The sequence below is a fragment of the Acipenser ruthenus genome, chromosome 29 (assembly GCF_902713425.1).
Source record: "Acipenser ruthenus chromosome 29, fAciRut3.2 maternal haplotype, whole genome shotgun sequence".
Taxonomy (NCBI): domain Eukaryota; kingdom Metazoa; phylum Chordata; class Actinopteri; order Acipenseriformes; family Acipenseridae; genus Acipenser; species Acipenser ruthenus.
The window spans coordinates 6999272-7015067 of NC_081217.1; the positions used below are offsets into that span (position 1 = coordinate 6999272).

The window sequence follows — 15796 nt, forward strand, 5'->3', positions numbered from 1 at the left end:
CACAGAAAAAACAGAATAAAAATGAGTGTGAGCCTTAAGACTGTGAAAGCCTGGACACAGTGAACTTGATTCATTTATGAACTTAAACACTTAGATAGAAGAGCTTGTTTTATAAGAGAAATGGCTCAAAGCTGTCGGTCTCTTTGTTCAAATGTATAGCTTGCCTCAGTATATTTTGCAAGATCACAAAAGAAGTATCTTAACCTGTCAAAACTTAAAGCCAGGCCACACCCAGGGTGCAGTTCTATCAGCATGCAAAATCCTTCTATTGAACTGTACCTCCCTCACTGCTGCAATACCGGCCCTCATAGTTAGTAATACATATGATGTATGTCACTAATCTGTGAAGCACAATGTACACACCCTATAAGAGACACCTGCTGGTCACCTCATGACCTCTTCAGCATTTGGAATCCTAGCCATCAAATTGTTGTGATGAAGAACCAAATCATTTAAAGAAACGTGATCCTGAATGACTTTGCTGTTATTCCTATCAGCAACACCTGCACTGCAAATGACACTCCAACAAGATGAATCTGGTCTTATGAAAAGAAATCTAGCAGGCTGTTTAAACCATATTAAAGGACAAGGATACATAGTCGTCATTATTTTGAAGAAGTATCTCTCATGTGGTATAATGTGACTTTCTTAAAACACGACCACAACCATCTCAAGAACAGTGTAGTTTTAGTGCCAGTATGACACCTCAATGCTGTGGAAAAGACATGCACTGATGAGCAATGAACCGAGTGAAAGCACAAAATGATGTGCAAAAACTGTACTAGGAGCTGAAATACATAGTTTTCTTAATGAATGTATTCCTCTTCTTGCTTAGATTCACTCTGTATATAATTTTCTGTTTCGGTCGTCACATCCTATTCATTTGTTTTACAATCTGAAGCACCTCCCTGGCCTCAACAGAGCTCTCAAACGCATCTTTTCTCTAGGCACAGCTGGTACACCAGAGTGTAACTATGAACCTGCCCCCCTGTAACACTCCCTTGCTGGCTGCAAGGCATACATCAGTAAGAAATATGAATGTAGTATTTCTTACATCCACTGGGGTGGAAAAGTGCTGCAGGGGGGACAGATTAATGGTTACACTCTGGTGTACTTAGAGAGAAGGCATGTTTGGCAACTTTATAAAGGCAGCAGGAGGGCTTTTTAATTCTGTCCCCAGGATGTAATGACCGAAACCGAAAAAGGATATACCCAGTGACTCTAAACAAGAATACGTCAGCGAGATATTTCATATCCTTACCGAGCTGTTGTTTAAAATGCACTACGCAACTTACACTGTACTTTCAAAGCATTTACAGCAGTTTTTGGAAGAAGGAACCTGTATGTTAATGTTACAAAACAGAGAAACAACCTTGTATGCAGAATTAACAAATGTTTTTTCTGCTGCTGTTGTATCTGATAACACAGCAGAAATAGCGCAATCTCTAAATCTGTTATGATCTTTTGCTCACTTCGGCAAACGACGAGAACTAAGTTTCCACAGCTCAGTGGTTGAGTCATATAACTGCTACTTAAAGATTGGGATTGCAATCTAATAGTGACTTTGATGTTCGGGGTAAGTTAAAAGTAATGATTAGAATTGTGATTTAAGGGTTATGTGTAGATGCTCCTGGAAGTTTGGCTGTTGCTGAATCATTTGGCTCTGTGCAAATCGACGATGTGCGGTTTAACTTGAGTAATTAAAAAATGAAATTTCAGAAAGTTGCTAAACGTTACAAATGTGTTACTGGGTATTTTGAATGTGTTTTCCTGATTTCACCACATGTGCAATTGCATAGTAATAACCAAACTCCAAACAGGAATTGGTGGTTTAAATTTTTTTTTTTTTTATTTGTTTCAAGAAAAAAAAGTGCCAGTAACAATTTGGAGGAAAGTGTTACACATTAATCAAAAAACATTCCTTCATAAACACACTCAGAAGCATTAACTATTGTATAAGCGCTTGTTATAAGCAATCTTAAGTATGTTATAACAATATTTTAAGCCTGGTTATTGCTGTTAATATCTGAGCCTGTATTCACAGTTCTATTTCCTTGCAAGCTCACAGTATGCAGACGGTTAGAAGGGGGGCAGGTATGGCTGAGGCTAAGCTCCCTTTCAGTAGAGTTCACATTACTTGAGTCCTTTATCCCCCGCAATCTTTTGAGCATGGATTCCTTCAGAGCCCACAGCTTGTCCTTGAACTCCTTTCTGAGGAGCACGTACAGGATTGGGTTGATACAGCTGTTTATGTAGCCAATGCTCGAGGCCAGAGGGAGGTACAGTTGTAAATGTTGGAGCACTTCCTTTCTTAGGGAGTAAATGGCGATCACTTGGACTATCCCAAGAATGCGAGATGGCAACCAGGTGATGAAGAAGGAGAGCACGGCTGCCGCAAGCAATCTGTAGAGGTTATTGAAGCGGAGCCGCTCAGTTTTCATCCTATAAGCAATGACTGAGTAGGAGGAGGTGATGACTCCAAGGGGAATTAAAAAGCCACAAATGAAAATGGGCAGGAAGACCGCTAAAACATTGGCCAGCATTTGTTGTCCCCTCTGAGAAGTGCTGTTTTGCGTGTCCGAGACATTGCTGGCGACGTATATATCCACAAAGCAGATCGAAACGTTCTTTTTGGTTTCTTTAAGTGTTGAATAAAAAGCCAAAGGCAGACTCATGGCGAAGGTCAGGACCCACAGGCACTGACTAACCTTTTGAGCGAGTCGCTTTGGTCGGTGGTTACGATGCCACAGCGGGTAGACCATTGCGATGCAGCGATCAATACTGACGGCCATCAGGATGAAGGCGCTGGTGTACATGTTGACAGTGGAAAGGAAGTAATACCCTTTGCAAAGCGCTAAACCAAAGGGCCAGCGGCGCAGGAAGAGACTGACCATTCGAAGAGGCAGCCAGAGGATGAAGAAGAAGTCTGCCAGTGCCAGGTTGAGAAACCACATGTTGAATTCGGTCTTCTTCAACTGGAAGCCGGTAAGCCAGATGACAATCCCATTCCCAGTGATCCCAACGATGAAGATGAGGCTGCAGAGGAGCAGGTTTAAGTAGTGCACCACCTCTTCAGGATTCCCAATGCCTTGTTTCGGAGGCTCCCCAGTCACAGTCATTTTCTTCCCAAAGTGTCAGCCCCTGTTCTCAAACAAGCAGGAGATAGTCAAACCTGCTGAATATCACTCTGGTTAATACCACGCCCCGCTTATTGAAATCAGATTGAAATGTCCCGACTGCAATATAACGGGAGTCGATGGGAACAAGCTCCTGATAATATCACTTTGGTTAATATCACACTCCTCTGAATAGCAAGGAAATGTAACATTTATACAATTGATTTCCACCCCACTTAATATAACTCCAAATTGTCTTCATGAACTGTACTGTATTTTGACAGATTCAGTATACACTGTGCTCTACAGCCTTGTGGTCACACGATCGCCCAGCGTGACTTGCAGAGAGCAGAAGTGTGTGTGCAGTGTTTTCTTAACCATTGCATATTACAATGAAAGCATTCCAGATTGTGTTCCAAAAATAAATACATATTAAAAAAGAGGATACAAAAAAAATAAATAGTAAATAAGCTCTTCCTCTAGGTGAAGAGTTAAGTTTTAACTTTTTAATATGCATTTCCAAATTAACAGGACACTACAAAATGATTAACTTAAAATCTTGCCCAACTTACAGCTTTTCAAGTGCAGACTGATGGTCAACAGTGGACTGATCCAACTTGCTGGTTGCGTCCCTTCTGAACCTTCAGTTAGAAGAAATTCTTAACTTGCTTTAGTAAGAGCCTTTAAGGTCAGGACCGCAAATCACAGTGGAGCAGGAAGTGTCTGCATTAGAAATCTCTAGAAGACCAAAAGAGCAGTTCAGCATGATTTCCCATGACATCACTGAGCAAGTTTACTTAGAAAATACACCTTGTTACCAAGAGGGTCCAGTTCCTTGCCAGTCTACAGGGAGATTGGGCTGACTGGAACTGATGTAGCCCTCGTTGAGTTCACTAAAGAGGAAATCGGTTTGTATTGTGTTAGCAATGAATCGGAGGGTTTCATATTAATATTACTCAAATCTATTTTTTATTTTTTTTGGATTGTCAAAATCTGACTTCCACAAATGCATAACATGATTCTTCCCACTCAATTTTACAAAAGTAATAAACTGATCAACCGCACCTTATTTAGATGGGAGCATTATCCCATGGCTGTCAAACAATAAAAGAAAAAACTCCATAGGAACATTGCTGTATTTTCAAGGACACAACAGCCTTAAGTTATTCTTTCAATAAGCAAACAAAAAATGACAATGTATAAACCCCACTATAAAAAACATTTCAAATTCTGTACATGAAAATAAAGCAACTCTATCATCAGATCAATATGCCTAAGATTAAATAATTAAAACAATATACACCAACAAATTCAAAAACAAATTTACATCACACAGTACAAAAAAGTGCCTTACAAAAACCTCTGTGGAACCATATTTAAATTAAGTCCTACCAATTAGAAACTAAAAGGTTGAATCTTGGCAAGAAACTAATCTATTACAAAATTTAAAAAAATATAAAAGCTATTCCCAGGTCTTTTGTTCTTTCTTCTTAGAAACAAGGGCTCTTTAATTGGCCACTTACTATGCTTTCCAGTTCTAGTTTCTAGCTTTGCATTCGGGACCCATTTAGTGATCCGAATGCTACAGCTCTGTAACTATTGATCCTGCTGCAGTTCCCCTCTCGCAGGGCTCTGAACATGCGGGAAGTCTGAGATAGAGCAGGATTCAAAGTTTAAAAGGTGGCTCTGTTTTAGATAATTAAGATAGACTTCATGACCTTCAGCATTCTCTAAAATGAGAAGGTGCAACAGGATTTCAGATACTATTACTACAAGACAGTACATTGTGTCTTTTTGAAATGAGCTTGGACTGTAGTTAATAGAAGTTATTTGCCTTCCAAACATATAGTACTGTCAAAACACACAGCTCCTTTAATAACATCCTAACACACTAGACTGCCTTGGTCAGACAGTGAAGAGCATGCAGCTAGAGATGTCATTATTAGAAGGGTTTGCAATAATTCTGAATGCTTCTAGGTTCTGTTGCTCCTTTGTTAAGTTCTATTTTTTCTCTGAATCTGCTTTTACCTGGCCTGGAGAATCCTAAATGCTGCCCTTCCTCATTCTATTCAAATCGTGTAACATTTCGACTCTGCCAGCCCCACCTGCTCTACATGTATAGATATAGGGAGTGGGCCGGGCTGGCAGAGTTGAAAGGTCACATTGTCATGTGATTTAAATGGAATGAGTCACTTCGGAATCTCCAGACAAGCTCAAGCGAGGAAAATGAGAATCACAGACAGGGAGTCTTTTATATTAAAAAAAACACACATTAAAATGACATTTGAATCAATGTAATCTTTAACATTAAAGCTTGACTTTTAATTGTGAAGCGCCTGAAATTGGTTCAGGTGCATCTGAACTACTTGCTTGTTAATCATGCATACTGGCGGTTCCACTGAAGTCTTTTATTAGAAGAATGGAAATTGGTTTTGCAAAGAACTTGCAGTCAAAACCACCTGACTACTTTGGTAGTGTTGGAAACCAACCTCCAAAATTTTCATCAAGAGTTTAAGTGCCAGGATAGATCACTCTAGTGGAAGGCCCCACCACTTTGTGAAAAAGGCAAGAATCATTACAACTTCAGAGTTTGTGATTGGCCCAGTTTCAAGCTACACAACAAGGGACTAGACGTCTGTATTTATTCGGCATCCAATCAGACAAATGGCGTACCAAGTAGAAGCGAGCTGGGAACCGCCATGGCTTTGAAGTGATAAGCAAGAAACAAATGAGAACAAGATAAGCATCATTACTGTGACCAGACTCATTACATTACCCCTCCCCTCCTGTACATCTTTCAAAAATCCAAAGGGGTCAAGTCTCCAAAGTCACAGTCAAACAGTTCACTCACACCCTCCCCCTCCTCCAATCCAAAATGATAGTCATGATTTTGGGGTGGGGAAAGGTTGATAAAAGAATCCAATGGGAGGGAGAAATCCTCAGAGTTCCTATCCAGCTGGTAACTGGAAGACATCATAGGTGAAAGGTTACCAAAGTCAGGTAGCCCCCTCAGTGGAGATAAAGCGTTTGTCAGCAGAGGCTCTGTAGGGAAATTGAAAATAAGTGATGGTTTAAAAAATAAAAAAATAAAAACTCAAGCAAAACCTAAGCGGATCAACATTGCCTTTATCAGTGTGCAGCAAGATCTATACATCAGATACCTCCCAGTACCCACAAGATACTTAATAGGAAGTTGCATTGCACTAGCTACTTCATCTGCTACAACGTCAGTAACATTGATCATAGTGGAATGCACATTGTGAAGTCAGCGATATTGAACACAGACACTGGCTGTGCCGAAAAGCTTTAAGACTCGCTGTATTTACCCGTGATATTTAATCTTCTCTTTTTTGGAGTTTCTAGACATTACTAAGATCAACACTCCTGCAACTACACTGCCACTACACCACCTCATTTCGTTTCCGGAGTTATCTTTTCAGTTTCGAGCTTACAAGCGATGTTGGTGATAAAGGTTTAACTGTACAATCAGTAACCGTACAGCAGAGTTATGACCTGTGTTTTCTATGCAAGACCGTCTTTTTTACTCTGAAATACAGGGAGTATATGTTATAGCATTGTAAAATGTTTTATGCAGTGACTTAGATCGATCTAAAACCTAGCATATGTAATTAATTCAGGAAACGATATTTGCATTGCACAATTAATTAATATGAATGTTGATTATTTTATTTTGATGTGCTTTGTTTTGCTGATTCAGTCTATTAAATGAAAAATATCACTATATGAGGTACAAGATGTATCTCTCAGATCTTTTGCTGTGTATTCAGTTGCTGTAAAACTGTGGTCTAGTATTGACTGCTTACACACAAGATGTAGATACAGATAAAAAAGCACACCCCCACACATGCACACGCACATACAAATCCGCATACACACATACTGTGATTATCTATCTGTGTAAATAGACACGGTACTAACATTGATTAAAGACAAAGGTTCTTTATTTTAGAATATCTAAATTCCCTTTTTAAGAAGTTCAAGTCAAATGGAAATGTATGTTCAGACTTGTGTACAGTACGAATCTCTTCTTCTTCCTCCTCTTCTGGTGATGTCACACTTTCCAAGTCTTCCCAAAACAGCCATATTTTCTTTCTATATTAGGCAAGAGCAACAGTGGGGGAGGGAGGGTATTTTCATACTAAAAGTAATGCTAGAAAGTACTTTACCCAGGAAAAAGGGAATTGACGCTTGGGTATAGACGCGCTGGTGTGCCACTGTCTACTGGCCATCAAAAAAAAAAAAGACATGCTGCAAACATAGATACACAGTATACAAAATGTAAGAACATTGATCTACTGTTTAAGTGCATTCGTTTTTATTTTCTCATGCGTAACTAAACCACGGTGGCAGCCCCCGAGGGACAAATGGAAAGGTGCTTGAATGCGTATTGTGTGTTTTTTTTTTTTTTTCATTATCATGGACTCTTTGAGCACAGGGCCCTGTGCAAGCACACCTACAGCACATTGGATAATCCGGGCTTGGAACCTTGGCCCCCATCGGTTTTACAGTTGTGCCTATTTGCTTTGTGCTGGGAAGGTTGCCCCAATGGTTTCTTGAAACTTGGCTTGTGTTTTTGATAGCTCCACTTCAAATGGCTGGGCACTTTTGATAACTTGGTGTTTTTTCACATTTCCAATGTGTTTTTGTTTCATATCTAATATAAATTAAAGCTAGTACTCTGTGTATTGCAGTATTTGGCGGCAGACTGCGAGCACCAGCTGGATTTCCTACAGTAGCTCATGCTAATCTCCTAAGGAAGTGGTGTGTCGGTTCATACTAATCTGTATTAATAAACCGAGTAAGAAATAAGAGACACTTGTGTATATAAATGTAATTTGTGGACCAAAGTGATTTTCCATTTCAACATTACTCTTTTCAATTTGATAGTAATGTCCATGTTTTTCCATTTCATATACCTATTACTTGATATTTATGTACTGGACTTTTACTTTCAAACTACGTTGTTTAAGTAAATGCCAATACATTATTTATTGGTACTTATTTTAATCAAAGCAACAGAATTGAAAAAATATTAAATAAAAGAAAAAATTACAACTTACTGTAGAAATCGCATTAATGTTTACAGAAAATGAAACAAACAAACTTCTGAAAACTGTAAAATCAAGAGTGTTCGAAATCGCAGTTCTCGCAAGCGCATTTTTTAAAATGATTTATTTATTTATTTATTTATTTATTTATTTATTTATTTATTTATGGACTTGTGCGTTCTCTGACTCTGTAGTTAATGAGAAACTACGACATGGGAAAGTATGTATACTCAGAATCTTGGAAGACTCAAAATAAACGTAAGGACTGGTTGGTTCCATGAATATTTTTACAAACTTAAAACTGGTCTTGTTTTTGTTTAGTTTTTTGTTTGTATAAAATGCAAAAGAAAAAATGGAATACATGAAAAAATAGAAAACAAAAGAGAGCTTATGGCTTACCTTTTCTGTATTCAAATTTACTACCAATTAATACCGCTTCATATCTTGTGTCTTTAATTTAGAAATTGCTGGCTCACTTGGTATTATGGTATCAATGTGACATTGTTTGTTTTTGTACCTCAAATATAATTTCTCTGTTTCATTGGTGTCTGGTTCTGTCTTTCTTTCACCGCTTTTTTCTGTGCAATAAATTATTGCAAATCCAAACAGTTTGCTTAAATATGTGGACTTTACTTACTTTGAAATTGACTGTGTGCTAAGACAAGTTTGTGGTTTTAAAATTGTAATATAAATACTTTATTTTGTAATTACTTTTTAAATTATACACTTATTTTGAATTTTGGGTCCCTATTAACCCTTTGCGGTCTATTGTCGGACTGGGTCCGACATTGCAATTATTCCTCACAGGTCCTTTGTCGGACTGGGTCCGACATCATTATAGCAACGCAATAAACGGGTGTTTAGTCGTTTTTTCTCCGGAAAAAGCCGAGAAAACCATTCAATTGCCGAGTGGTAGCGACAGGAGCCGAGACAAGTCGAAAAAAAAAAAAAAAAAAAAAAAAAAAGGCGTATTTCATGAATAGTCATACATGGTATCAGGTATCAGATAATGGGCGTCCATAATAAACAAGCTGGCTAAGTGCGTCAGCGCACTGAGACTATCATGGACATTTGCAGAGCTTTTTTCAGATGTTATAGTAATAAAATAATGACTTGGATCGCATTATTGAGGAGTTTGGTGATAAAACGAGTGATCTGGAGATGATCGATCGGTATGTACGACTATTATTATTATTATTATTTATTTCTTGCACAGCTGAACGCTATAGCAAACAAAAGGCTGCTTTGTTGATATGCAGGGCCATTTAAACCCGTTTGACTGTGAAAAAAAATACTTTTAAACAGCGCGTATAAAATTAACTGCGCGTGTGAAAATTAATTAATTAGACCTGGCGTGCCTGACGCGCGATTAATAAATGGACCGCAAAGGGTTAAGGCACATATTTAGGCCCAGGATATGACGCTTTAGACCCCTGCAAAATCCTGAAATTCATTTTCGGTGCAGGGCATTGCGACCTGCACCCACGCTGGGGGAGGACCCCCATGCCCCCCTGCACCCACGCTGGGGGAGGACCCCCATGCCCCCCTGCACCCACGCTGGGGGAGGACCTCCATGCCCCCCTGCACCCACGCTGGGGGAGGACCCCCTGCACCCGCGCTGGGGGAGGACCCCCTGCACCCGCGCTGGGGGGAGGACCCCCTGCACCCGCGCTGGGGGGAGGACCCCCTGCACCCGCGCTGGGGGGAGGACCCCCTGCACCCGCGCTGGGGGGAGGACCCCCTGCACCCGCGCTGGGGGGAGGACCCCCTGCACCCGCGCTGGGGGGAGGACCCCCATGCCCCTCTGCACCCACGCTGGGGGGAGGACCCCCATGCCCCCCTGCACCCACGCTGGGGGGAGGACCCCCATGCCCCCCTGCACCCACGCTGGGGGGAGGACCCCCATGCCCCCCTGCACCCACGCTGGGGGGAGGACCCCCATGCCCCCCTGCACCCACGCTGGGGGGAGGACCCCCATGCCCCCCTGCACCCACGCTGGGGGGAGGACCCCCATGCCCCCCTGCACCCACGCTGGGGGGAGGACCCCCATGCCCCCCTGCACCCACGCTGGGGGGAGGACCCCCATGCCCCCCTGCACCCACGCTGGGGGGAGGACCCCCATGCCCCCCTGCACCCGCGCTGGGGGAGGACCCCCATGCCCCCCTGCACCCGCACTGGGGGAGGACCCCCATGCCCCCCTGCCTTCTACTTAGGATTTCTAGCCTCCTCCTTTAAATGAAAATGAAAAGACTGGCTACTGTACGCTTTGTTGTACTTTAGTTTTGTATGCTACAGAAACCAGAGGAAACTTTACAGCATGGGTAAATGTTCTGTTTACACCCCATGACTCCAGTCTGCAGATCTGATGAAATGTTCAACACTTCAGACTCACCTTGTCCGCTCTGAATTAACACGGGAGCCAATGACACTTCCTGGGAGGAGCTGCAGGCAGGAGACTCTGTGGTGGTTACTGGGGTTACGGCATGCAGTAATAGATCCTGATTGGCTGCTTTGGAAGGGCTGTTGCCAGTCACAGGACTGCAGACTCCTACCCCATCCTCTGGGCACAGGAACACATCGATGGGACCATGGGGGCTTTTCAGAGAAATCTGCATCCCCTTGAAATACAAAGAGCACTTTTTGTGTTTGTTGTTTATTTTAGGTTGCTTTAATCAGAATAGTAAAAATCTATATTATATATATATAGATTTACTAACACCGAAATGAATGTCTGTCTGAAATGTTTGTCTGTGTTATGGGTGTATACTTACAACTGAAACAATATTAAAAAAGACAGAACCTTTCTAGCAAACCTCTATTAATGCTAATTTATCACACACTACTTTACAATACACACCTTTGTTAATGAGCTATTGAAGACAAAGCAATGAAGGGTTTAGCTTGACAGTTTCAAAATACAGTACAGTAATAATACTATACTGACCACTAGGGGGGTGCAGAACGGATCATTCACATAACTTAATGAGTCATTCTAACTTTCTTCCTGTAGGTGGCACCAAAATATTATAAATGAAACACAAAACAATGACCTGCAGTATGGAACAAATGGCACACATTTTCAAACAAACACAGTAATCCTGGACTTATTAGGTAGTCCAATATTAGTTCTAATTGGGATCTGTGAAACCAGGGATCAATGCGATATGGAGAGTGGAAAGACTGGGTAATGGTTCCAGAACCCCTGCTTCTCCCCGCCTTACCTCACTGGGGTCCGAGACCTGCATCTGTGTTCCAGGGGGGGCCTTCACCACCATCAGCAGCTGGTCCGGGGGGTCCACTGTGTTCCTCAGGTCCTGACACATCACATACGCTGACGTGTGCATGGTTAAGGAGACTGGCAGCAAAGTCGAAAGTGTTTAGTTTCCAGATAGCTGGATCCATTCCACCACATTGCTAGTTTCTAAGCTTTCTCTCCAGTTCAAACGTCTCACTGGAATGGAAGTTTTAGACACAACTAAGCCGCTCCCCCCCCACCCCCGCCCCCCCAATTAAAGTAGATTGTTAAAAATTGAAGAGAAAATGAAACAAAACTATATTTTTGCTACTAGTTCCACTCAAGCTAACATCTTTAACTCTGGACTAACATTGAATGTATTAAGAAACATATTAGCCCCATTACTGCCTGCACACCGGCTCATTCAGTGAAGGATATTTTTTGTTCTGCGGGTCCTCTGTCAGCAGTTTCAGCTGCAGGTTACACTTTGTGATGAGCTCGTCCAGTCTCTGCTCTGTCTCTCCCAGATCACTCACCTCCTTCACCAGCGCCTGGTACTGGGCACCAGACACCCCATCCAGACGACTGCCCCTAAGAAAGAGAAAGACAGAGACTCTGTACGCACAACCTACAGCTATCTAATGTCAAGCTGAGTGTTTCTTTTTTTTATTGAACATGAGGGCGCTGAAATCCAGCAGGGAGCTCTGATTTACAGTATTAAAGGTGCCATTGAGCTTGAGTCAGGGACTCCACACTGGGGAACCAGCTCGTTGCCGGGCGAGACTCACAGCCACTGAATGTTGTTCTTGGATTTCTTGGTGATGAGCTGGATTCCCTCCAGCACGTTTGTGATGTCGTAGATTCGCCTCTTCTGCACCTCCAGCACCTGCGAAGCCAGGTTAAGGTCGACCACGCCGTCGGGGGACTGGGCCAGCAGCTCCAGGAAGCGCTTGGTGGTCAGGTTCAGGGAGGTGTCGTAGCGGGACTTCTCACCGGGGGACTTCATTCCTGGGGAGGGAGAACATCAGGGTAACACAACAGCACAGCAGGCTCAGGAACCCATGCTTTCATCTGGAAACATACCCAAACCTGTACGGATGTCTTTAACCCAGACGTCAGTTTTGTAAACTACTGCTTCAGGGCTGATTAAAGGCAGGTTTCCAAATTTAAATAGGTTGGGAAAGCAGGAGAATTAGAGCAGATCATTAGGGTAAAGTAGCTGTCTCTTTACAGCTAGGTAACCAGATTTAAACTAACTAAAGCAAAAACATACTTTTCCAGGATTTCCTGTTAAATGCGTATGCATTCTAAGGGGGGGGGGGGGGGCTTGATTTTGGGTTCCACACGCAGCTGGAATGTTGCGTTACTTTCTGTTGCAGGCTTATCTTGGTTCTGTGCTACAAACTGCTGAGAGTTTTGAAATGAGGTTGCTTTATTTAGTGCATACCTGCCTCTCCCACCCGACCCCTGCCTCGGGGAATCTGCCTGGTTTCTGCCACGTACTGGTGGTCAGTCTCCAGGTCCAGCTTCCTTTTTACCTGCAAGAGTCACAGGACATCAGCAAACAGGTCAGGTTAACAAAACATTCACCTTCAGACTACAGTGAATACAATTATGTTGCTACATACTCAGCAGTGGCATTGACTTGTTGCTATATTGCTGCCCACAAAATATGCAAGCATGAGATGCTAAATTTCAGCATGGTGTTGTAATGTGTGAAATACTCCTGGCTTAGATAGGGGGGAAACCCATAACGATACCTTTTGTCTACAGGTTGCGGCATATTATACTACAGGCCTATTTTATGGAGTTTTTTTTTTTTTATGGACTACACCCATTCTAAATAATGAGATCAGGTTTGCAGTTCACAAAGCCTCTTTAAACTGTTTGAAGAGTTTCACATTTGTTTTCAAGTTTCACATTTTGCAGTCACTGTTTAACCTAAGACACGGTTTATAAACTCTTCAATGACAGTACTGTACGTAACAAAAGCAGTGGGTAAAGTTGTGGGTATATGGCCCTGTGTTACCACCTGGGGTGCAAACTAATTCCTCAGATTGTTGAAATGTATTTAAACACAACGTTTAAGCCACCTAGTGGACATTTAACAAATTACATGTTGATATTAGTCCGTTTTTTAAATCTCAAAGTTTAGGCTCGTTGATTGGCAATAAAGTAACCTTCAGCTCCTGCTTGCCATGCCCCAATAAGTAAAAAATATATGTGTTTAGTGTTATTCATATTGGTTACTTGCTGTCCCTTTTAGTGCAGTTGACACCTAAAATAATAAAAAGTACGTGTGTATTCCAGTGACTGTACTGAACTTTAATGTGCAACTCGTTTTTGTTGTCCATTTAATACAGTAAATAACTCAACATGTACTGTATGTGTGTTGAATCTGCTGTAGAAGAACACAAACGTGTTGAACAAGCATTACTCTTGCTACGACCCGAGGGGGGTAAAGAAAAGATTAAAAAAGCTGCAATTTACCGGCGGCCTCCCCAAGGTGGGTCTCCTTCCTCCATCCCCAGGTCTTGGGCCCTGTGGAGTGGCGAACAGCAACATTTCACCGCCCGTACCGGAGGTTGCGGGGTGCAAATCCACATTTCCGGGTGTCGAAATAATGACGATCTGTTGCTGGTCTAAATCGATACCTCCAGCTTCTAAAATGGACTCAAAATCAGCCAAAAGATCCTCCGAGGTCTGTCCGGATACAAGCTGCTGTGACATGGCACGTCAGCGGCTCTTTTTAACAAGGCAAAGCTGTCGCTGTTATTTTGTGTTTATTCGTTAAAAGTCGAGCATCTCTGTATCTGTACAGGATACAAAACTTCGGGGTTTCAAAAAAATAAAGCGTATTTTAAAAGTATAAATTAGGAAACAGCTCCTTCCCATGATGCATTACAACATAAAAACAAATAAAAGTTGACCAAGCTGTGGTTAAGAGATACATTTAACTTGCATCACAGAACATCTGATTGCATAATGTAAAACAAATAAAAGCAAATTTGCTTTTAAAACATCATAACAAAAATTGTCACTGTAGTTACAAAAATACAGCAAATCAGCTAACTATAAATGCCTTCCGACTGTAGCATATTATATTTCTTGCAGTTCCTATAATTTCAAGTACTGCAAGTTCAGTAAACAGCGATTAATGTTTCTTCATCTAGATCTCCGCGCTGTCTGCTGTGCAAGTGCAGTTTTCACTTTCCCAGGCCCTGGAGTTCAGGTCATTCTGGGACTCGAATATTAGTACCACTAACAATCATTCGTGTGTGTATTATTCCCAGAGCTCAGACAATATAGTATTACAAACGTGTCACTCAATCAGCTAAACCAGTTTACGTTGGCCTAAATCGAACTTTGTGTTATTAATTACGAGTTGTATAAGCAGGAAATATTACTTTAATTCAGATGCACAATTCACTCCTTTTGCTTAAGCAGTTCCGAACATGTTAATGCACATGCATCAGAGAGATCAAACTAGTCCGACTTGCTCGGAGTAGTTTTCGTGTTGCTCTATAATCATACTGTTGAGGTTAGCTCCCCTGGCTTTACTTAGTGCTGGTTCACTATGTCTCCACATTTAGACCACTAATAAACTATATAAAATATATAGTTAACATTTTTTTGCTCAGCGTGCACAAAAGCTAGTTTTTCGCCCAGATTTAGGGTGCTTCTTTGTTAATTTATCCCAGTCATTTCTTTTTTGTTTTCTTTTCTCTCTACAACCATACAGTACCATATATTTTACATAAATGGTTAATATTTATATTACAGTATATGTGGATTAAAAAAAGGATCTGGACATTCAAGCAGACTTTACACCGCAATGATCCGCCCGATCGTTATCTGCTGCATCCACTTTGTCATCAGTCATTCGATCCAGGAAGCAAGTGGAGATTGTACAGAAAAAGCCAAAAGGGAACTATTCTGGGCGAGAGCCTGTCCAGGGAAAATAAAGGTTTCTTCCGCATCTGCCCTCTGTGTTTTTGAGACGATCACCTTGCCCCTTCTACCGCTGTGTTATTGTTTCTGTTGTTCTGCACCAGCTGATCCGGCAAGCGCAGGGGTTTACGCGCCAAATCTTTTTTGCCGCGAAACCTGCACATGTGACGCCTGGCTCATTCTGATTGGCAGAGCCGCAGGAACCCTTACGGAAAAACCACACAGTGCCGGACTGCCATTGGCTTAGAGAGAGTCCCTCCTAGCTTGACGACATAGGTTGGAAGCGGCGTTCTGGTGATTTGATGGAGAGTTTTGTGGACTAATCATGGGCCGCCAAGGACTTTCTAAAGTTCACAATAGGCCCAGCACTTTACTAACAAACCAATAGGAAGAGAGTGAATGTCGATCGTTGTGTTATTCCGGGT

The 15796-nt window shown here is 41.8% G+C and overlaps 2 protein-coding genes across 2 annotated transcripts; both read right to left on the reverse strand.

The window, feature by feature from the left end:
- Window positions 1-1833: 1833 nt before the first annotated feature.
- LOC131702096 (N-formyl peptide receptor 3-like) lies at window positions 1834-3930 on the reverse strand. The gene is made up of 2 exons (XM_059003939.1): window positions 3689-3930; window positions 1834-3141 (listed from the first exon to the last, which is right to left on the reverse strand). Exon 2 carries the CDS (start codon window positions 3117-3119, stop codon window positions 2001-2003), a length of 1119 nt encoding a protein of 372 aa, XP_058859922.1. The 5' UTR covers window positions 3120-3141; window positions 3689-3930; the 3' UTR covers window positions 1834-2000.
- A 136-nt stretch (window positions 3931-4066) lies between these two features.
- On the reverse strand, window positions 4067-15541 carry LOC117406596 (transcription factor E2F1-like). Its single transcript, XM_034010780.3, has 7 exons — window positions 13911-15541; window positions 12868-12958; window positions 12209-12428; window positions 11859-12011; window positions 11407-11521; window positions 10578-10803; window positions 4067-6158 (listed from the first exon to the last, which is right to left on the reverse strand). The coding sequence occupies exons 1-7, from the start codon at window positions 14148-14150 to the stop codon at window positions 5914-5916; spliced, it is 1290 nt and encodes a 429-aa protein (XP_033866671.3). The 5' UTR covers window positions 14151-15541; the 3' UTR covers window positions 4067-5913.
- Window positions 15542-15796: the final 255 nt, after the last annotated feature.